This window comes from Mangifera indica, chromosome 2 (assembly GCF_011075055.1).
Source record: "Mangifera indica cultivar Alphonso chromosome 2, CATAS_Mindica_2.1, whole genome shotgun sequence".
NCBI classification, from domain to species: Eukaryota; Viridiplantae; Streptophyta; class Magnoliopsida; order Sapindales; family Anacardiaceae; genus Mangifera; species Mangifera indica.
Window position 1 is genome coordinate 3,038,565 of NC_058138.1, and position 22,628 is coordinate 3,061,192.

At 31.3% G+C, this 22,628-nt stretch overlaps 4 protein-coding genes across 7 annotated transcripts; 2 read left to right on the top strand and 2 right to left on the bottom strand.

Moving 5' to 3' along the window:
- The first annotated feature begins 398 nt into the window (after positions 1 to 398).
- LOC123199715 (protein TRIGALACTOSYLDIACYLGLYCEROL 3, chloroplastic-like) lies at positions 399 to 5,186 on the top strand. Of its 2 annotated transcripts, XM_044614768.1 has the most exons (10): positions 402 to 983; positions 1,612 to 1,740; positions 2,797 to 2,892; positions 3,034 to 3,111; positions 3,204 to 3,265; positions 3,405 to 3,480; positions 3,895 to 4,002; positions 4,110 to 4,285; positions 4,366 to 4,450; positions 4,779 to 5,186. In XM_044614768.1, the coding sequence occupies exons 1-10, from the start codon at positions 768 to 770 to the stop codon at positions 4,815 to 4,817; spliced, it is 1,065 nt and encodes a 354-aa protein (XP_044470703.1). In that variant the 5' UTR covers positions 402 to 767; the 3' UTR covers positions 4,818 to 5,186. The 2 variants fall into 2 exon arrangements, with proteins under 2 accessions (XP_044470711.1, XP_044470703.1); XM_044614776.1 differs by lacking the exon at positions 3,895 to 4,002 and having other exon boundaries at positions 399 to 983.
- An 882-nt stretch (positions 5,187 to 6,068) lies between these two features.
- Positions 6,069 to 8,782, bottom strand: LOC123200021 (receptor-like protein CLAVATA2). The gene has a single exon (XM_044615105.1). It carries the CDS (start codon positions 8,409 to 8,411, stop codon positions 6,237 to 6,239), a length of 2,175 nt encoding a protein of 724 aa, XP_044471040.1. The 5' UTR covers positions 8,412 to 8,782; the 3' UTR covers positions 6,069 to 6,236.
- A 3,145-nt stretch (positions 8,783 to 11,927) lies between these two features.
- On the top strand, positions 11,928 to 15,123 carry LOC123204132. Its single transcript, XM_044620704.1, has 3 exons — positions 11,928 to 12,111; positions 13,979 to 14,141; positions 14,706 to 15,123. The coding sequence occupies exons 2-3, from the start codon at positions 13,980 to 13,982 to the stop codon at positions 14,751 to 14,753; spliced, it is 210 nt and encodes a 69-aa protein (XP_044476639.1). The 5' UTR covers positions 11,928 to 12,111; position 13,979; the 3' UTR covers positions 14,754 to 15,123.
- A 2,016-nt stretch (positions 15,124 to 17,139) lies between these two features.
- LOC123198641 lies at positions 17,140 to 19,973 on the bottom strand. Of its 3 annotated transcripts, XM_044613390.1 has the most exons (4): positions 19,817 to 19,867; positions 19,343 to 19,425; positions 17,501 to 17,663; positions 17,140 to 17,367 (listed from the first exon to the last, which is right to left on the bottom strand). In XM_044613390.1, exons 3-4 carry the CDS (start codon positions 17,660 to 17,662, stop codon positions 17,320 to 17,322), a joined length of 210 nt encoding a protein of 69 aa, XP_044469325.1. In that variant the 5' UTR covers position 17,663; positions 19,343 to 19,425; positions 19,817 to 19,867; the 3' UTR covers positions 17,140 to 17,319. The 3 variants fall into 3 exon arrangements, with proteins under 3 accessions (XP_044469325.1, XP_044469311.1, XP_044469319.1); XM_044613376.1 differs by lacking the exon at positions 19,343 to 19,425 and having other exon boundaries at positions 19,817 to 19,973; XM_044613384.1 differs by lacking the exon at positions 19,343 to 19,425 and having other exon boundaries at positions 17,501 to 17,677; positions 19,817 to 19,955.
- Positions 19,974 to 22,628: the final 2,655 nt, after the last annotated feature.

Here is a 22,628-nt window from a genome sequence, read left to right on the forward strand (position 1 = left end):
ACTGATGTTTAGTTGAATCGAGACTTTGATCGAGTCAAAATTTGATATAATTATTAAAATATTATAAATAATTTGTGATACATACTATAAAATACAAAATATATGAAAAACGATATATATTTTAAGATAAATAAAAAGTTTATATATATAAAAGACGTATTATACTTATTGATATCTTTTTTTTTTGGATGTGATTGCAATATATATATAAATTTAAAATTTTATATATATTTATAATATTTTTCGAGATAATGATATATTAAATAAAAATAATAATAATAATTCTTTAAAAAACCATATTTTAAGTTTTTGATAAATAATACAAAACACTATATGCTAAAAACCTCGAGTCTATATTAAAACATAAAACTGAAAATTCCGAGATAATGATTTGGCCTTTTTTTAACCCCCAATGTCACATCAACCCAGTAACCCAAATTACCACTAGTCCACACGTTCTTCCCATTCAGTAAGCAAAACTGAAAATTTCCGCTATATGATGATTATTTTTTTCACTAAATTTATAAAAGAATCATCCATTTCAATTCCTAGTCGTTTTAATTGAATTATTCCATTGATTTTCATGATGTGTTCGCCTTGTGCTCAAGAGGGTATTTTTCAAAACCAGAAAATTTCGATACGCAGAAGCTGAATTTTTCTCATAGCCAAGCTGAATTTTTCTCATAGCCAGGTTGAATGATAAAATTTCATTGATTTTTGGACTTTGATTGGAAGCATTATCTGGGTCTGGTTAAAAAACGCGCTAAATGGCGGTCTCTTTGCCTCTAACGGGTTCGTTGTTGTTCCCTCTTGCTACAAGCAATGGGAGTTTTAGTAGATCCTCTAGATTCGTTGTTTCTAGTGATAAAAGAATGAGTTTGTTTTACAATAAGGCAAACGAGGAAGGGACACAAATTGTTTGTGCTTATATGGCACCTCCAAGGAACTTGGGAAGTGATGAATTGTCTGCCGCGAAACTCAATGTAAATCATTTGTTGTTTATGTTCTTGTGGTATTTGAATTTTAGTTAGTGTGTTTTTGTAGAATTCAGTTTAATGGGTATTTATCTGTTAACTTCAGTGTATATGTAGTTTGATTAATCATATTGAATTCCACGTTTTTAAGAAATTAATATTGAGTTTTGCTTTGCTTTCATTGGAGAGATTTTCCCCCCCTGTTTACTGTTGTTATTTCATGCTTTTGAGTTGCTTAAATTTGATAGGTTCTACTTTAATGGGTACTTACCAACTTGCTTGTGCTTGAGCGTATTGTTAGTTGACTTAGTTGGGTTATTGTTTCTAGTTGATTACAGTCACACTGAATTTATGTGTTCTGTGCTTGTCTTTTGCTTTGTTTTCGTCAGAGAAGAAACTACTTTTTTTGTTTACTGTTCATGTAATATTGTGGATTTAGATGTTTAATGCTTTCTGTTCGCTTTGCGCTTTTTATTCACTTTACCTTTGTATGATGTTAATCCATTTCGTTGGGTTTAGTCAGAATTTATGTACAGTGGACGCTGTTAATTTTAGAATCTGCCTTATTGTGATTTATTTTTTTTAAGTTTAAGTTGGATCTGAATTTTATTGTGGCTTACATGGATTGTTTCTTTAGGATTCATCTAAATCAGAGAATTTAAACACCTTATGGGAGCCTGAGGATGATCGCAATGTTCTTATTGAGTGCCGAAATGTCTTCAAGTCATTTGGGGAAAAGCATATATTGAGAGGTGTGAGCTTCAAGGTGAAATTTGTTTTGATATAATACTAGCCTAAGTGTGCATGCAATGCTTGTAATGTATTCTTTTATTCAGATAGAAATAACATTATAAAATATATATTGTAATTTTTGTGCGTACTTTCAATAAAAGTGCCTGGGTTTTCAAATTGTCATCCTCAATTGTCTCATTTAATTGGTGATGAATCAAGCCCATTTTAATGATTGGCTAGTAAATATGCTATGAAAAAATCCTTGCAAGAAACTGAGAAAGAAGGTGAGAATTGACTTAAGTTGTGATAGAATTTCTTCTAAAAGAAGGAAAAAATTTGACAATTAATTTATATTGTTAGAAAAGATGGTGTTAAGAAGATAGTATGAAGTAAGAAAATTGGTAAATTTTACATTCTGTGGTTAACTATTCTTATTCATGTTTTTTACTCTGTCTTCGTATTTAGATATAGTTATACCTGATCCTTGAGCTCATGTTCTTTTAATCTAGCTGGCTTTGGCATTACATTTGATAAAAGGCCCCTATGCTTTAGAGTCCTAAAAGTGAGTGATCCTGGTAGTAAATGTGAATACAAAGATGAATAAGAGCCCAGTTCTATATGGCAAGAGAGAAACAACTATACTTTTGTTGGGTTGTAAGATTCAACTTTAAGTGTTACTTTCGGCTTTTATTCAATATATTTTCAAGATTTATATATTTTTTTCTTTATCCAGGTTAATCGGGAAATAGTCTTGGGTAATTTTTTGCGTGTGTATACACTTGGGGAGAATTTGGTTTACAGTGTCTCATAGACATGTGAATTTGGGTTGTCTTAGTGTAGGATGGATGCCTCTCTGTAGAATTCTGTCTTCCGCATGGTTTACTCTCTTGTACCTGTGTTTTCTTTTTTGAAATTTTCTTTAGTTTCTTATCAATAAAAATATAGGAATAGTAATCATCTTCCATTCTTATTTCTATGATTATACTTTAACTTGTTTTTGGTAGTTTCACTCAACAATAGCACTGGTTTTGTTCCTTCTCTCCTCCCCCTTCCTGAAAACGGTTTTCAATTTATGTTTCCTGTTGGACAGATTAGACACGGCGAAGCTGTTGGAATAATTGGGCCTTCTGGCACTGGCAAATCTACTATTCTTAAGGTTATGGCTGGACTTCTTGCTCCAGACAAGGTAAGTAATTGTAACTGATTTTTATGTTCTTTTATATTATACTTAATTCTTTCACCTTGGTCCTTTTTGATAATTAGGATGTCCATTAATATGCATTTTTGGATCCTGCAATGTAACATGTCTCAATCATCTGGTGGCCAGGGAGAGGTTTACATTCGAGGTAGAAAGAGAGCTGGTTTGATTGGTGATGAGGAGCTATCTTGTCTTCGAATTGGATTGGTGAATATCCTGTTAGCTAATATATGCTTGTAATTCCCTTGTGATTATATATTTCTTATTATCCTTGTATATGCGTTTACTTCTTGCAACAGGTGTTCCAAAGCGCAGCTCTTTTTGATTCATTGACTGTTCGCGAAAATGTTGGTTTCCTTTTGTAAGAAACATTCTTGTTGCCTTCTGAAATCCTATAATCTTTTCTGTTGTTTCAATACTAAGGAGTTGACACTTATAATTGCCATTCTAATGGTATTTTTTAAGTAAAAAGCCTTTGAGTTCGTTTGTGTCAATTATAGATACGAAAATTCAAGAATGCCTGAAGATCAAATTTCAGAGCTTGTGAAGGAAAATTTGGCAGCTGTTGGACTAAAGGTATGATTAAAATATCTTTCTGTCTGTCTGAATAGAGTTAGATGGTCTTCATGTTTCCCAAAATTTTATAAACTTAGGCTTGGTTGAGGATGATTACATTCCATTAAAGTGGATGAATGCAAGGGACTGACATGATAGTGTGTTGCATTTTCTATGTTCTTTTATTCCAAGATTAAGAGTCGAAGCATGGTAGTCTAAAAAGTTGCTTATGGATTTGTTGGTATCAGTTTCTGTAGGATTTTAGAAAGTGAGAACGATATATGCACCAGATTTTTCTGACAACCGTATTCAATTTGTTTTGCAACTTTGAAGGTGTCTTAGCATTTTAATGCCACTTCCTGATTTTCACCACTCCATGTCCTACTACTCGCAATTGCACTAGTAATATAAGATCTGACAGAGTCTTCTGTTCAGGGAGTTGAGGATCGTTTACCATCTGAGTTGTCTGGAGGAATGAAAAAAAGAGTTGCTTTAGCTCGATCTATTATTTTCGATACCACAAAAGAGTCAATTGAGCCAGAGGTTTGTCAAATAGCTGAGTAATCCTTTTCAGACTAAGTTTTTTCTTAAAGGATTTTCTGCATCAATAGTTGTTGGATTTCCTGACAATCTTTGTCATTTCTGGGCAGGTTCTTTTGTATGATGAACCAACGGCTGGACTTGATCCCATTGCATCCACTGTAGTTGAAGATCTTATCCGTTCAGTTCATATCAAAGGCAAAAATGCACTTGGGAAACCTGGGAATATTGCATCTTATGTGGTTGTTACTCACCAACATAGTACCATTAGAAGAGCTGTTGACAGGTGATACTCTATCCAAACTTGTGTTCATGTAGCAAATTATGGCATAACGTGGTATCCACAGACAAAGTTAATTCATATAGGTTGATATTTCTCCATGAGGGTAAAATTATTTGGCAAGGGATGACTCATGAATTCATGACATCAGACGACCCGATTGTCCAGCAGGTAATGACTCTTTTGTTGTGTTCCGTGAATTCCATGTACTGGTTTTCTTATCAGAATTCAGTCATAAAGATCTTTTTCTGTCCAATTCATTATCACTATGCAAAACTGTTTTCATCAACTGAATTTTGCATTTTTAGTGAAAATGTATCAGATAAATGAAAAATGTTTCATGGATTTAGGTAACCAAAAATTAAAACCGTTTTCTCATTTCCTTCAAAAATCAGTTACGTATATATCTGTTTTGGCGCCACAACTAGTGCACTCGCCATGTTAATTTACAATTTCCATTGTGATTCAAATCAGTCACTCCTCATCTGCTTGTTGACAGTTCGCATCAGGGAGCCTCCAAGGACCCATAAGATATTAGACATACAATACCATAATGTAATTGTGATGCTAATTATGGCATAATCAATCGTAAGTTGGCACCAAAGGAGCTTCCAGATGGGAATGTCAGCATTTTGTCAACCTGTGCTGGAAATTTTACCCTGCCAGCTGCTTTCTGCAAAACTTACTAGAGCCTGGAAGCTTTTAATAAAGCTTATTGCATCCATGAGCAATTTCATTCTTGGATGCATATTCTATTACGTTGAGGGACGGGGACTGACAAATATGATCTGTATTAGGATAGTTCATCGTCTTGTAAGTTTAGTGAATTTTGTGAATCTGGTCATGGTTTCAGCCTCATTCTAGGAAATGAAATGAAAAGCTTAGTATTGAAAGAGTTGTATACCAATTTGTTACTTGATTTTGAAAAGAAAATTCATTTTTTTTACACTTGAGACATTCAAAATTAATTGAACAAAATTAGAGTAGATTATGTGTTTGATTGAGATTTTCAACATGGGATTAGTACTCGTCTTTATACTTGGAAAAATGATATAAATTTTAAGATATATTAGAATTAATATGATATTTTAAATATATATAATATGATAAAAATTATCTATATAGATCAATATATTTTTTTTGAAAAATAATAATATGTTAAAAGTATATCTAAGATATTTTAAAATTTTATGGTGTGTTTATGATATTTGATATCTTTTTAAGATAAAAATGTGATAATTAGAATTTTTTAAATATTTTATTAATATTATAATATTTTTATTTTAAAAGAGGTATTACATGATATGATACATCATTTTCAAGACACAAAATCATCTGCTATAATTAATGAGAAACTCATGCCATATATTTGTATAAAAATTTGTGTCATAATAATTTACCAAAAACTATTATCTATTCCAGTCAATTGTTCATAATAGATCCACTCTCAATTTTTTTTAAAATCCGTAAATAAAATAAATAAAGATCCAATGTCAAAATTCATCAAGAATAAGTATGAGTAAATTCAATTTAAATTGAGTTTGGGATTACTTAAGCTGGAATTTAATCTCTGACATTCAATTCAAACTAAAGTTTAAAGTCATATGAACTAGTATATAGTGTCATCAAAGGATTGTAAATGGAGTGAATAATATTGTTAATAAAATGAATAGTATCACTAATGAGATAAACAGAATGAGCAAACGAGTCAATTGCAACCCAAATTGTCAATCTAAAGCTCTAGCTTGAGATCAATTCATTTGAGTCAAATCGGATATACCCCATAACATGTCAAAAGTATTGCAGATGGAAATTAAATTCAATAAAATTAAACCATCCTAGCCACCATTCTGGCATTGCCAAAGAGAGATAAAACTTAGCAAATAAACCTAAGCTTCTAAGAAAGAGAAATAGGAATGTACAATAGGAAAGTTCTCATTCTCAAATTAAGCCTACATCAATTTTTTGTCTGGAGAATGTACTTTCTTGTCCTAGCTGAACAAAAGAGAGTCATAACACCAAGATAGAAGCTTACAAAAAAACTTAAACAGAATACCCAGATCGATATTGGTCCCTCAGCCATTTCTTCTCTGAATGACTTCCCAGGAACCGTTGGAAGGCTTTTCCGGTCACACCCTTCTCCAGAGGATGATTCCACACACAAATCCGGATTTCCAGCAAATGCTCCTGGAAATTTTCGAGACCCTTGTTTCTCAGGAACAAATCCGGAGAAACTGTTATATGACAAGTTCAGAACTGTCAAATCTTTAAGGCTGGAAATGTTTCCTGGAATCTGACCTGTCAAAGAATTATGTGATAAATCTAAAGCTCTCAAGCTTAACATCTTATCAAGAGCTGGAACCTGACCATTGAGAAAATTGTATGAGAGGTTCAGGTATTTGAGACCTCGCAGCTCAAATAGACCATCTGGAATCACTCCATGAAGCAAATTATCCGATAAATCTATTCCAACTGTTGAATGTAGATCATAGTTAAAGTTTAACACATTTGCATCTATGACCACTGCAGAAATGTTGATTGCCATACTTCTCATTGACAAAACTGGTTTTGAAGGAAAACTTCTAGTAATATCAACATTGTTGAAATTTAAGCTGATATTAAAGTTACCATCTGGTATGTAGCCCGTGAATTTGTTGCTTGAGAAATCCATCATTCGAATTGCTTCAAATGAGAATAACCAATTTGGAAGATTTCCGCTGAGTTTGTTCCGTGCAACGGAGAGATACTTGAGGTTTGACCACTTGGTAATTGCATCACTCAAACTTCCAAAGAGATTGTTTGAGCTAAAATCTACAATCTCCAACGATTTCAAACCTGCCAAAGTTAGCGGGATCTCCCCAGATATCCTGTTGCTGCTCACATCCAATATCTTCAAACTATCGAGAGCGTCAAGCTCTTGCTGAATTTGACCCGAAAGATTATTGTTATTGACTATCAATGCCAATAGCTGGAAGCAACCAACGATGTTCAAAGGAATTGAACCTGACAACATGTTGTGTGAGAGATCAATCACTTGAAGATATGTCAAGTTTCCAATCCTTGCAGGGATTTCTCCGGTGAGAAGATTGTGAGAAAGAAACAATGCTTGTAAGCTTCTCAGCTCAGTAATCTTCAAGGGGATTTCACCTGAGAATCGGTTATGTGAAAGGTCAAGAAGAACAAGCCCCGACTTCTCTGTGGTCTCAGCAATTTCGCTTGGAAGCGGACCCGACAAATCATTGAAACTCAAGTCTAACACAAGAAGCTTCTCCATAAACACAAGCCTTGGAGAAATCTCATAATTCAAGCGATTAAATGACAAATTCATATGCCTCAAAGCTTGCAATGATGCAAGACAAGTAGGAAGTCCGCCAACAATAGAATTATTGTCCAATTTCAAAACAGTTAGTGAGGATGCAGAAGCAGAGAAACAAGGCAAAGTACCTGAAATTCTATTCGACCTGAGATTGAGATAACTCAAACCCTGATAAAAATCATGAACATCACCCTCCAAATAATTGTTGCCAAGATCCAAATACTTTAAAGACTTCAAGTAAAACAAGCTCTCAGGCAGCTCTCCTTTAAATGAATCAAAACTCATATCAAGTTTCTCCAGATTCGTAGAAAAATTCCCAACCCACCAAGGGAAAACTCCTCCCAAACCACTATTACCACTCAAAATAAGCTCTTTTAAGTTCCTAAGCCTCATCAAAGTATCAGGTAAAACACCAACAAAACCATTGTGACTAAGATCAAGAGTCTTGAGACTGGTCAATGTGCCAAAACACAAAGGGATTCTACCACTCAAGTTATTACCAGACAAAACCAAAATTTCAAGAAACAAAAGCTTACACAAACTGGGATGAACTTGGCCTGACAAGTTAATATTAGTTAAGTTTAAAGACACAACATGTCCGCTCTGGCTCTCACAGGTTACACCAGTCCAGTTGGTACAGTTAGACCCTACCCAAGACGATAACCTCTGGCTAGAATCTTGTACCAGTGACCTAAACAACAAAAGCGACGCTTTCTCTTGTCGGTTAAGCTCAAGAGACTCAGATGGGTGCGAAAATAGCAAAATCAAGAACAAGATTTTGCAAAGATAAAGAAGCAAAACCCAGTTGAGTTTCATGTTGTACTAGTGAAGTTGAGCTTAAATCTCACAATTCTGACATGAAAGTTTTGAGCTGTACAGAGATAAAACCGCAAAAAAAAAAAAAAAGCTGAAACTTGTGCTTAAACCCAGTTGAGTTTCCTGTTCTACTAGTGAAGTTGAGCTTAAATCTCACAACTTTGACATGAAAGTTTTGAGCTTTACAGAGATTAAACTTCAAACAAACAAAAAAAAAAAAAGCTGAAACTTGAGCGAGAGAGAGAGAAAGAGGGGTAGATTTGAGAACTTACTAAGTGAAATGCAGCAATGTTGGAGCCGCACTGATGAAGTAAAGTTGGAATTTTTAAGCTAAAAAAGGAACTATTAGAAGGGAAAAAGCTTGATGAGTTGATTCCTTTTTTACTTTCCCTGTTTGCTCGTTCATGTGAGATGGCCTCAAATTCTTTTCGGGAAAGGCACTATTCCCACCCAATTTTTAGGCCTATTTCAAATTGATATCTACAGTAGATCAAAAACCACTTTTCTCACCCGTGATCAAACTATCGTCCATATTTTCTGTTAAAGAGAGGGGTAAAATAGTTATTTTACTATTTATATTAAAAGATTATAAAGTTTATTATTTTTCACCCTTTATAGGTTTTAAAAACTAATATTTTACCTTTACCTAAAGTTTTTAAACTTTGAAAAGTAATATTTTTACCCCCAAACCTAGGGTTTTTATATTTTTTAAAACGCAACCACCACCCATAACTTTCAAAAATAGCAGTTTCACCCTCGTTCTTCAACTTTATCTTCTGACATCATCACCTGCCTCCTCTTCCTGATGCGACGAAGAGATCTTTATCTCCCCGTCGCACGGTGCGACGAAAAGATAAAGATCTCTTCATCGCATGGTGATGCGACGAAGAGATCCACCTAGATGATGAAGGACGACGCTTCGTCGCTTGTTGCGTTGTCCAGACATGACGACGAAGCGTTGTCCTTCGTCTATTCTTCTAGATCTAGACGACGTTTCGTCATCCAGATCTGGGCTACGAAGGGTCATTTTTCATCATCCTTTGTAGTCAGAGATGAGAGATCGATGGAATGCGTCGACCGTCGGTGGTGGCCGAAGAACAAAGCAAACCCTAGAGGTGAAATCTAAACTTTTCAAACTTTGAGAATGAGTTGAGGTGTTAGTTTTTAAAACCTGAAGGGAGGAAATGGTGAAATTTTAAAGTTTTGAGGTTTGTAATTAAAATAATGATTTTACCCCTATCCCTAACTAAAAAAAATGGATGGTAATTTGATAACGGGTGGGAAAAGTAATTTTTGATCTATCATGAGTATCACTTTGAGGTGGACTTAAAAAATGGGTGGAAAAAAGTCCTTTGCCCAATCTTTTCAATACAACTAGCAAAATGAACTCTTCTTTATGCTTTTATCCTGTTGAGCCATTTGAATGAAAGCCCATTTTGCTCCACCTTATGATATCTGTGGGCCCATCATGGTGATTGAAATGTCAATTTCAGAGGCAGTAAAAATATATTTATTGTCTTTTTTTCTCACGCATAATAAAATTATTGATGCATCTAATTTGATTATATAAATAATATATTATTATATAATTAAATAATTTAAAATTAAATATAAATTAATATTAAATTATATAATAATATATTATATATGTATTTAAATTTTATACCAAAAATATTTATACATAATATTATTTAGATTTACAATATCAATTATTAATTTCAAAATTTTATTTATTTGTATTATCCAACTTAAACACAATTTTTTTTTTTAAAATAACACATATTAATAATAAGTAATAATTTGTCGGCTAATAAATTAATAATAATAATGAATAATATTACATGTATCAAATTTTGAATATCTAATTAGGTATCCAAATGATGTATTATTATATATTTGAATAATATGTTATTGGCCGAAAGACTTATTCCCACGTAAGGTTTGATGTTATTTCAAATTTCTATTTGTTAATTTTTAAAACCAAAGTTTTACTCATAAGTTAATTTTGTTAATTGTTTCGGTTAGTGAAAAGGGTATTTAAGTAAAACCAAATGTGTGATGCTTTTATTATAAATGTGAATAATACTACGCGTATCCACTTTGAGTATGTAAATGTATACATATTTATACGCGTCATTATATAATTTGATATTATTTTATCTTTAATTTAAAATTATCTAATAACATATATAAGTATGCATAATTTCATGTACTCAAAATTGATACCCCGTAATTTTATTGTTTAAACATTATTAAGACAGTCTAGAAACAAACCCAAATAGTTTTGTACTACTCACCACCTAACTTAATCACATGATGCTCAAAGAGTCCTCATTTACAAACATCATTTTGTTTTTTTTTTTTTTGTCTTTTATCTTCTTTTCATTGTTAATATCTGAATCCAAATAATTTCGCTAAAGAACAAATTGACAAATGGAAGAACGAGATGCTGAAGAGTCCTTAAAAAGCCATTATGTAGATTACTAAATGAGTTTTGGATCTTGATTGTCGTTGCCTTTTGTTAATAATTCCTTATTTATCTGTTCTTGTCTTTCTTTCTCTATCTTTTGCACTTTTAGGCTCATTATGCAAATGAGATTTGGGAAGATGACTTGTCTTCTCAGATAAAGACAAGATCGTCTTTCTAAACAAAGATAGTTAGAGGGAGAGAGTTTACGATTTCTTAATCAAATAAACTTTTTGATGAAATGAGTTGTGTAAAGAGTGGTTAAACTATGGGTTGTGTAAAAGTGGAAAAACTCAAATATCCTTAAATTGTTTGATGAAATGATGCAAAGAGACAGAGATTGTGTCATTCTCAGGAAAATGAAAATAAGGGTCATTTAAAATTAAATTAATAGAAGTTATTAAAAAATTTGTATGATGGGTGGGTATTTGAGTTTTTGAAAGTTAGTGGGTGGGAGTTGAGATTACATGATGGGAATAAGCCATTTGGTTAATATTATTTTATTACTCAATGAGAGGGTAAATGAGCCAATTACAACAAATTAATAAAGGGAAAATTAACAGAGCTAGTTCATTTAAGGTTGAAGCTTGGACTCAAATCAAGCTGGTTCATCTTTAAAGTTGATTTTAATTTAGTTTAATTTGAGTTTGTTTAATTTGAATTTAAGTTGAGTTCGTATTGGGAGGATTAACTTATTTTTTAAATCAAATCAAACTTGAGTTCATGAGAGTTTGGTTTGGTCTAACTCATGCGTTGAGAGACAGTTCAATTCGGTTTAAATTTGGTTTGTGGCTTAATTCAATTATACCAAACAATTGTCAAAATGATATTATTTTATAATGAGTCACAAATTTGAATCACAAATTCAAACTGAATTATTTTCATTCGAATTAAACTATTTTATATTTTAGCTAAACTCGAGTTAGGGGATGTGCAAGTTTGGCTCAGTCTGTATCACACTGTTAACTATTAAGGGTATTAAGTGATAATATTTAAAATTTTGGGATGACCGAAATTAAAAAGAAATAGTACCTGGAAAATCTGGGGGGGGGGGGGGGGGAAGGGATTTTCTCCCATTTCTTATCTTTTTCGATATAGAATAGATGCTCTCCAGCTGCTTCTGAATTGTTCTCGAGCCATCCGACCGTCTTCACAGTACACATTCTCCACTAGCGTTCTGCAGCGCCGTTGTTATCGCCGCTGTCCGCTTGATTTTCAGTCTCAATTTCCGAGGTAAATGCTTCTTATCTCATCTTCACTTGAAACGTGGAAGAGCATCCGTCTGTTCCGAAGTTTTAATTTTTGTTTTTTTGTTCTTGCATGCTAAAATGTAAGTAGATAATTAGTTCTAGAAATTTTGTTGTGAAGTGAAATGATGGATGTTTAAATTAAGGTGCATGGTTGATTGAATTCACAATACTTACATTGAGCTTGAATTCATTTGAGCTTGTGTACTATATATCACCGCAGGTTTGTTGGCAAGGTAAACAGTACCACCAACAGGGTAAACAAGGTGATCTCAGTTCGAGCTGCCAAGCTCAACATTAGCTGCTTCGAACCGAGTTAGCTTAGGATGAACCCACCCCCAGTTGTTTATGAACTTCATAGTGTTTTCCCAGAAATAATATGGGTACAAACATGAATACAAATGCCCATATGTCATAATTTGATTTATTGATTTTAAATTAAAAATAAATTAACAATCAATCACATAATGACACATTAGTGTTTAAACCCTGAACTCATCATTAATACATATAATATTACTCATTTTCTGGTACATTTATTTTGTGAGAGTCCTCATTCTTTTACTATTGGACCACTAACATTGTATGGCTTATTTTGAAATTAAGCCAAGTCTTAAAACTGTATTTGAACCTTCAGTCTAAATCATTTTCAAGTCCAAATGCAACAAAGAAACTATAGCTTCCTGAAAGCATAAGCTTTGAATGTTATCAATAGATTGGTCTAGTGTTTTTTATTTTTAATTGGGTGATGATGTAATTTCAGATCTTCTACCATCTAATCCAATGGATGTCCTGTGGAAGTACTTATTTAAGAAAGCATGATAACTGCTCTTCTGAGCTAAACAAGGCTGTAGTTTTTCAATTTTTTTGATTTATCAAAGAAACTTGAACCCAATACCTCATCTATCAATTTCGAACATTTATACCATCAAGTTAAATTTATTTTTATGTTAAAATAATTTAAATAATATATTTAATGAAAAAGTATACAAAATTATTTTGAAATAATTAACCAGTCGATCATCAATCAAACAATTTGACCATCGGTTGGACCGGATCATCCCTACCACCGAGTCGATGTTTTGAAAACATTGGTGTGTAGATGTGTTTTAATATTTCCAAATTACTGTACATTATATGGAATTTCATTGATTTGAACATACTGGTAGAGGTCTTCCACTAGCCTTCTCCTTTAATTGGTTCTCAATGTAGGAATCATGTGTAGTTCGTTCGTGTCCTATTTTTGGAAATTTATTTGTATTTGTTAACCTTTTCTCATTTGTTATGCTTACTTTATGTGTGCCTGGTTTATGTATTTTGTTAATTTCATTTGTTTCTTGGTCTAAAATTAGTAATTGCAACCTCGATAATGAACTGAAGAAAGCAGATGGATGTAGGGCTACAAACGAGTCAAGCCACTCGCGAATTGCTCACAACTCAATTGATTATTGTTAAGTCGAGTTCGTGCTTGCTATTAGTCAGCTCGGTGAGCTTGTAAGCTCACGGTTTGGTTTGAGTAAATTATCAATAAAATCTTAAAAATTTAAAATTTTGCATTTACACCCCCTAAAATCCTATTTTTGTGACTTTATATATAAGGGTAATTGTAAATGTATAAGGTATATGACTTGATTGAAAATTTTAAGTCAAACTCGAGCAAGCCCTTTCTATTGGGTGAGCTCTAGCTCTATTTCAATGCAATCGAATCAAGTTTGAGTCAAACAATATTTGATTCGGTTTGTTTACAATCCCATATAGATGTATATGTTGTTTGTAAGAGGTGGAGTGAGATTGTGATGGTTAGAGGTTTGAGAAGTTGGATTGATGAGATTGATATATGATTCTTAATGCAGGATGGCAGAAACCGAACCACCATTTAGACCAAGGGAAAAGATTATCGAGAAGCAAAAGTATTTCCAAAGCGTCCATAAACACACGTACCTGAAAGGACCAATGGACAAGATCACCTCTGTTGCCATTCCACTGGCTTTGGCTGGGACTTCATTGTTTCTAATTGTGAGTGTGTTTCTTTGTACAGTAGAGTTAGACTCGAGTCAAGTTGGTTTAGCCTTGAAAGTCGGCTTGACTCAGTTCAATTTAACTCAAATTCGTTTATGATGAATTTAAATTAAGCTCGATTTAAGGGGGTAAGGTCATTTCTGAAACCGAGTCGAATTTAAAATAGAGAGAATTTGGTTCAGTCAAACCTAATTTAGTTCGAGTTTGACTTGTGACTCAATTCAAACAAAATAATATCATTTTGTTTATTATTGGGTAAAATAAAAATAATATTGCATTTTGTCAATAAACTATAAACATGAATCACAAATCTGAGTTGAGTTTCAAACTTAAATCTTAAAGATCAAGCTGATTTAGAATTATTCTTAACTTTGACTCAACGAACTTAAATTAACCCATTTTTATTTGAGCTAAACTCGAATTAGAGGTTGTTTGGTCTCGGCTTGACTCAATCCATATTCAGCCCATTTGTACAAGCTTTATTTGAGAATTTATCAAGTTTAGGAAATAAAAACATTAATTTTGCTTGTGATTATTTATATTATCAATATTTTTTTTCAGGGGCGAGGAATCTATAACATGTCACATGGGATTGGAAAAAAAGAATGAGGTAGCTGTATTTTTCATATCGTGGGCTATATGATTGTCTGGCTGTGTTTTGAATAATTGTGTTCTTGTACTTTTCATTATCATGTTGTCTTCTACTTTGAATTGGTTGTTGATAGTTGGATTTTTCATTTTGTTTTATTGTTTTTTTCTTGGGAATTGTGGCTGTTACTCGCATATGTCTATCAAATTATTTCTATGTATTATTGTTTATGAAATTATTTCTATGTATTATTGTTTTATTGTTTTTTTCTTGGGAATTGTGGCTGTTGCTCGCATATGTCTATGAAATTATTTCTATGTATTAGATGACAATGTGTCTGAAATCACTACTTTTAATGAGTAATATTAGTATTTGAGTTGGATTTGAACTTTGTTGAACCTGAATATGGGTTGGCTTAGCTTAGTTTGAAATGGCTAGTTTGAGAGTTTGAGTTCAAACTTGTTTAAATTGGTTTGGAATGTCATTAGGAGTCATTAATGAGTGAATAATATCACATATTAAATGAATATTGTCATTGGTGGAATAAATAATATCATCAGGGTGAGATTAAGCTTGAGTTGAGTTGCCAAAATAAAGTTCGAATTTAAATTTGATTTGAATCAAATCGAACACTAGGTTAAGATAAGATGACTTAATTTGAATCTAATCCTAAATATTATATGCACTAACAATAAGTATAAATAAGGATGTAAACGATAATATATCATCAATTAAATGTATGTTATTTTATTTTGAATTTAAAATAATTTATTTATGTGATGATATATTTATCATATTTGAACTTAATTATTAATGCATGATGTGTCATTGACTCTTAATTACTGAGTTTATTTGTTCATCCTAAATTTTCCTATTTTTATGCAACATTTTTTTATTGCTAAATTCCCTTTGAAAATTGGTTAGTTCTTTTTCTCTCTTCGACTATTCATTAGTTCTTTTTCTCCTCTCCGACAATTCATTCGAATTTGGATGATTAATCTTTTTTGATAATAATTCTTTTTCTCTAGTAATACCGTTCTTTTCTGATTTTCTTCTCTAATGATATTATTCGATTTCATCATTCAAATGAGTTGAGCTTAATCTTACATTGGCCATTTTTATCTCAAGTAGACCATTAGCTGGTAGCAGTGAGGCTCAAATCCAGGTGTACTATAGATTACTCTATCTTAGAATTTAAAGAAATTATGTATTTCATTTACAGAGAAGAGGTTTTTTTAATAATGTTGTCTTTAATTCCACATGTGGGTTCGAAATAATTGTTTAGCATGTGGAATTTGCAATGAGACAACTTTTTGGCCTCCTTCATAATGGATACCCCAGTCCATGTCTAGCGTGTCATCGCAGGTTTTAGGTCAAAGGATTCAGAATTAAAATCGTATCAAAGTCTGCCACTTGGAACACTAATCAAATTATGTTTAAATTGATACAAACCAACCTAAATTGATACAAACCAACCCAAATTGACCGGAATGATACAATAGAGGATATCGTGTTAAGACATCCTGTTTGATACAAAAGGATATGATCTAACATGTAACTCGTATCTATTGTCTATCTCTGTAAGAAGAAGCTTGAAATTGGTTACCGAGAGTCTGAACGGAAGGATCTGAGTGTTGGGTGCCAGAAGAACACAAAAGAGAGGATCAAGATAATGAGAAAACATGGTTGATATTTGGATCAAACTAAACAAACGATTTGGAGAAATAATCACAGAAGCACACCTCTTAGCCACCGCCATACTAATTAAAAAAAAAAAAAAATCAAAAAAGAAAAACTAAGAAAACCTAGAATTGATAGAACATGAACAAGAGAATTGGAAAATGAAATGCCAGTGTTGTGGATTTTTGTTTAGAGGGTGAACAGTAAGAAAAAGAGTAAATCCCAAATTTTTTTAAACATTCAGGTCATGTTTTCGCAAATGAATTGAACACAACCCAAATTAGAATCAGTGTTCATAAAACTTGTCAGATCTTGTCGAAAATTGTTCTCTAATAAAAAGAACAAGAAATGGATTATGAGAAAAAGCTAACCTCAACACAGAATGCAAATTGAAAAGTATAAATTCGACAAAAGAATTGCTCATAAATGCCATTTCCGAGTTGAAGTGATTAGAAGTTATTAACACTATAAAAACCCAACAGCTCCAATTCAGCCATTCTCTGGAAAAAAAGGGTTTGCTAGTCCTGTGATTCCAGCCAATTTCCAGTGAGTTACTGATCAATCAACATGTTTTTGCAAGCTTTCTCTGTCCTCTATCTTTCTTAACCTAGATTCATCACCATTTTCTCCCTAAATCAGTACAGCTAAGGCCTCTAGTACTGTCACAGTTCATCATGGAGAAGCAAATAACTTATCAACCACTGACTCAAGCAAAAGACTTGAAAATGCAGTATTAAAAAGAATCTGAAATGTAATTCCATTAAAAAAAAGAAGATTCCACTTCTTTTATTGAACATGGTGATTAAAGAGAAAACTTCCAAGAAAATTAATTGTTGAAGAAGAAAAACACAAATGTAAATTTTGGCCATACAATCATATAGCCATTAACAGAAAAAAACTGCTACCTCATTCTTTCTTTCCAATCCCATGGGACATGTTATAGATACCTCGCCCCTGAAAAATTATTAATAATATAAAACGGTTACATAATCACAAGCAAAATTAGTATTCTTCTTTCCTATTTCTAGAGAAATTATGCATGCTAAATACTAAAATAAGGCTTGTACAAAAGAAGAAACACACTCACAATGAGAAACAATGAGGTGCCGGCCAAAGCAAGTGGAATAGCAACAGAGGTGATCTTATCCATTGGTCCTTTCAGGTATGTGTGTTTGTGCATGCTTTGAAAATACTTCTGCTTCTCGAGAAGCTTTTCCCTTGGTCTAAAGGGTGCCTCAGTTTCTGACATCCTGCATTAAGAATTCTTTATCAATCCCATTAAACTAACTTCCCCAAGCTCTAACAGTCAACACCACCTCATTCAAACAACATAAATATCATTCTACCTTCATCTGGTTTCTTTATTATTGAGGTTGAAATTTCTAATTTTAGACCAAGAAACAAAATCAATAAAAAAATGTACCAAGCAAAGTATATCCAGAGCAAGCATAATAAATGAGTAAAGTTCATTGAAATACAAATATGAGAATAATTTCACAGAAAAAAGACACGAACTGACTATATATGATCCCTATAATCAGAACCAAGGAATAGAGAAAGTTGGAGGAAGACTCCCTACCACTCACTCATGCATTAATCTTCCTGTGAGGCCTCCATCACAAAAAGTAAAGAGCAGACAATTTAACAAGCACCATAGACCAATCCAAATACAGAATTTTTTATCAAAATTTCAACATACCGTTTATGTAATGATCCAACAAGTAAAATTTACTAATAAAAGATATAAAACTGTGATATGGTAGGTAGAACTTCTAGATTTAACATCCTCAGTTTTGCCACAATCCAACTGCCAACATAATAGTAATAGATAAATAAAACCGACACATTTGAGAATGGATTAGAGAAAAAACCATCTTTGGTGTAAACATTTGAAATCATATTCTAGAAAAATAACTATTATGTATTTTCTTGAAAAGCATTCAAAGTTTTTTCTTATCCCAAAGGCATCTTAAGGTAGTCCTAGTATTTTTCTAGCAATAAAAAAAACTGTGTACTCCGATCAAATGTTATAATATATAAAGAAATAAAGTTCTGAAAATTTCAAAAACAGTACTAGTGTTTGTTTTAAAAAAACACATTATCTCACTCAAGGGACTTTTAGGAGAAACAATTGATAATGGAGACTGAAACTGTGTAGGCGATCAACACATGTTCGAGTTTTCATCAACAATATAATTACTAAAACATAGGACAAAAAGATTAAATCAGCATATCAAACCTAATAAAATCATAAGATCTACCATTATAGTCATAAAAATGACAATTTTAAAAACATGTTACAGTGATAACTAAGATCACACATAATTGAATGAAGTTTTAACTTTGGAAGTACTGTTGATTAGAAAATGGATATTATGATATATCCAAACTTTATGTTGCCGCAACCAAAGGTGGTTGTGAGGTAAACATGAAAACATTGATTCAATTAAAAATAATTTAGTGAATGATTTCATATAGATTGTATTAATTTTTACGATGATTTCATACATACCATAGCCCAGTTTTTTCATTTATCCTTTAACAAAAGGAAACATAATAGCAATAGAAAAAAAAAAAAAACTGAGTTAACATAAAGGATTTTGTGATTTCTCTAGTTCCTTTGAGATTATAAAGCTGATAACAACATAGTTTCTGAACTGTGTGGCAAAGGACAAGACTGGATGAAAATTACATGTGGTTTTTCCAGAATGCTTGTTCTAAGTCAGAAGAGCATAGATAAGCAATTCAACACACCAAAATTATTGGATTATGCACAGGTTTCACCCAAAATACAGCCACCCAAATCACAAATATTACCAAACAGATTGAGTATTGATTACAATATTCAGAGTTCAGAGTAGCCAAAAGAAAATCAATAAAACTATATGCATTAATAATGAGCACTAATTTATGTACCAAAAATACCAACCAAATTGAGTCTTGATAACAATATTCCGAGTTCAGACTAGCCAATCAGAGAAGCATGTCGTGCCACTATATGAATGTGGGATTCTAAATTGAAGGCAACACACAATCAGATAGTAACCCGTTATAGTTTGTATTTAAATTATTACTCCTTGCACATAGTTTTACTCCGCTAAGCTGTTTTCGAAACTTTAATAGGGTTTTTTTAATGATATCAAAGGTCACTTTAACAGCTTAGGGTTTTTATAAATTACAAAAAAAAAAAACAAACAACAATAGATTAAAGATCAAAATTTCACGAAAAATCTCAGCAAGCATTGATAAATCATTATTACTAACAATTGAATCACAAGAAAAAACGATTAAACCTTACTGAGAGTCGATTCTCAAGGCTTTTGATTCTACAATGCGAAAATAAAGATCGCTTCCTTCATTAATTGAATACGATAACATATATCAAAGTAATCGGAACGCTCACCTGACTTCGGAGGTGGTTCGATCGAAAAGAAGCGCTGCCGCAGATGTACAAAACGATGATCGACAGCGTCGTTTGGAATGAGACTTCGAGGAAGCTGTTGAAGTTTAATATAATACATCTCCGCCACGTGAATCGCACGTGAGAAGAGAGGTCTCAACCGCCATTTGAGAAATTATTAATATAGGTGCTGACTTTTAGATGTATTACAAAATCACCCCACTCTCTTTTTAAAATAGTTAATTTCAAGCATGAAATCCCGTTGAGTCAAAGGACTCAGGTTCAACTTTATACTCTTGTAAACAGATTTAAGTATTCAGGATAGTGTCTTCTCATATGCCCATATTCGAGCTTATCAATTTGGTTATCGGGTCCCCGAGTGAGGTTTCTTCGTCAAAAAATTAATTAATTTCATGAAAATATATAACAAAAATAAATGAAAATAGAGATTAAAATACTAGTGGTTGGTTTGGATTTAGAAACAATTCCATGGATTTATTGAATGTTTCATTTATTTTCAATTGATTTTTTAAAAATAAATATAAAGGTACAAAGTTTCATATTTTATCATATTATTAGGGTTATATGTAATCTAGTTTGATGCAGTTTGAGAGTGATATCAAAATAAATTGAAAAAAATGGTTTGAAATTTTTTTAAATCAAATTAAAACATTTTAGGTTTCAAATCAAATCAAATTGAAAAAATACGGTTTAGTTTAGTTTAGATTAAAGTTTGAACTTATAAAAATCATTCATTTTTAAATATATATTATTTAATAAAATTAATAAAATTATAGTTTGATAGAATACGATATAAATATATAAAATAATTATGAAATATCTATACATTATACATGTAAAGAAAATAATAGAATAAATATAAAAAAATAAGTTGTACACCTAATTGTTTATTAAAAAGTTTTGTTAAATATAATTATATATATTTAAAAAAAAAAGTTTACGATTTGGTTCGGTTTGAAAATCACATAGGCTGCAACTTAAACTAAAATATGTTTTTTTTTTTTTAAATTTATCAATTCAAATCAAACTATTTTGTAAGTCAAATTGTAATTTTTAATCAGTTTAATCTGGTTTTACTGTTTAAACTGAATTATATCTACCTTTACATATTATTATACTAAAAATTGATCATTTTTCATATAAAAACATTGTATACTAACGAATTTAAATAAATTAATGTGTCATTGTATAATTAGATAATCAAAATGTTTTTTTAAAAAATCAAAACAATGCATTAATAATGCGTTCAAAAATGAATATAAATATTATTGATTGTGAATTAATAATAAAATAATGTATCAACTGTTAGCATAATTATCAGTATTTTACGATACGATACGATATATGTGAAAAATGATACGTGTGAAAAATGATGTGTATTGTAATTAATATAATAACACATGTCATGAGGTGTATTGGAAAAATAAAATAACATTAAATAATAAAATAATATATCAACTGTTAGCATAATTATCAGTATCCTACGATACGATACGATACATGTGAAAAATTATTCGTGTCATGAGGTCTATCGTAATTAATATAATAACATGTGTCATGAGGTGTATCATAAAAATAAAATAACATTAAATAATAAAATAATATATCAATTGTTAGCATAATTATTAATATCCTACGATACGATACATGTGAAAAATGATATGTGTCATGAGGTGTATCGTAATTAATATAATACAGTAGATGTATCATACGATACAGATTAATACATTATTTAGAGAAAATAATGATATAGAAGAGATGCATATACGAAATTTTAAATTTTTATAGACGTTCGTGATATTTTCTAAAATGATGAGATATCTATTATATATTTTTATTTTTTAAAAATATTTTAATATTTTATTTTTTAAAAAATGTATTATACGATATGATATAATATTTAACACACGATCCATAAAATTAAGTTTTTGATATATGATATGATACATGACTTAACTATCATAACTGTTAGTGCTTATCATTTGTACATGTAATATTACTTTTGAGTTAAAATAGTTAATATTACGTAAATACAATAAACTAAAACAAATAAAAAAATTAAAATTAAATTTACAATCTCATGGACATATCATTAACAACATTATATCTTCACTTGTTTTTTATTGCTTTTTCTCCAACATGTACAGTTTTAGATTTTACCATAAATTTTAATTTTGAAATACATCTTCAACTCAAAACTTATATTTAAAACAAATAAATTAACAAAAAAATTGATTGAGAAAGTAGTAGATTATAACTCATAAACTAATTTTGAAGTCAATTTAACATCAATTTATTTAATTATTATTAAGATATTGTAGGAAATTAATATTTACCTAATTTGTTTCAATCCAATGAAAATGTTCATGAAAGTATAATCAATTCTAACCAAATTAAAGTGTATGATCTTTCTTAGACTTATCAACTCTTTCGTACGAAATATTAATTAAAATAATCATATTTTTTTATCTTTTATACATATATAGTTACAATTTTTTCTCATTATACAAATATAACCACCTTTTACTTTGATTTTATCTTTAAAAGGAGAAGATTATAAGATTTGAGGTTGATCGGATGGGTTGGCCAGTCGGCCATGGCTGGGTAGCTTGGCTGGTTGGCCAAGTGTGCATGATTTTTTTAAAAAATTCATAATAATCTACATGAATTAAATATAATTAAATTTTATTATATTATCTTGTAGGTTTTATGCTTTGGTTGGGTGAGTTTATGTCTTGACTAGGTGAGTCTTGACTGGATATTTTATGTTTTGGGTTATATATAAAAAATTAAA

Excerpts from the sequence above, each read along its gene's own strand:
- LOC123199715 (XM_044614768.1), top strand. The coding sequence starts at position 768 with ATGGCGGTCTCTTTGCCTCTAACGGGTTCGTTGTTGTTCCCTCTTGCT. Across the intron at positions 2,893-3,033 it reads GACTTCTTGCTCCAGACAAG|GGAGAGGTTTACATTCGAGG; the intron begins GTAAGTAATTGT and ends TCTGGTGGCCAG. Across the intron at positions 4,003-4,109 it reads AAGAGTCAATTGAGCCAGAG|GTTCTTTTGTATGATGAACC; the intron begins GTTTGTCAAATA and ends ATTTCTGGGCAG.
- LOC123200021 (XM_044615105.1), bottom strand. The coding sequence starts at position 8,411 with ATGAAACTCAACTGGGTTTTGCTTCTTTATCTTTGCAAAATCTTGTTC.
- LOC123204132 (XM_044620704.1), top strand. The coding sequence starts at position 13,980 with ATGGCAGAAACCGAACCACCATTTAGACCAAGGGAAAAGATTATCGAG. Across the intron at positions 14,142-14,705 it reads GGACTTCATTGTTTCTAATT|GGGCGAGGAATCTATAACAT; the intron begins GTGAGTGTGTTT and ends ATTTTTTTTCAG.
- LOC123198641 (XM_044613376.1), bottom strand. The coding sequence starts at position 17,662 with ATGTCAGAAACTGAGGCACCCTTTAGACCAAGGGAAAAGCTTCTCGAG. Across the intron at positions 17,368-17,500 it reads GCACCTCATTGTTTCTCATT|GGGCGAGGTATCTATAACAT; the intron begins GTGAGTGTGTTT and ends ATAATTTTTCAG.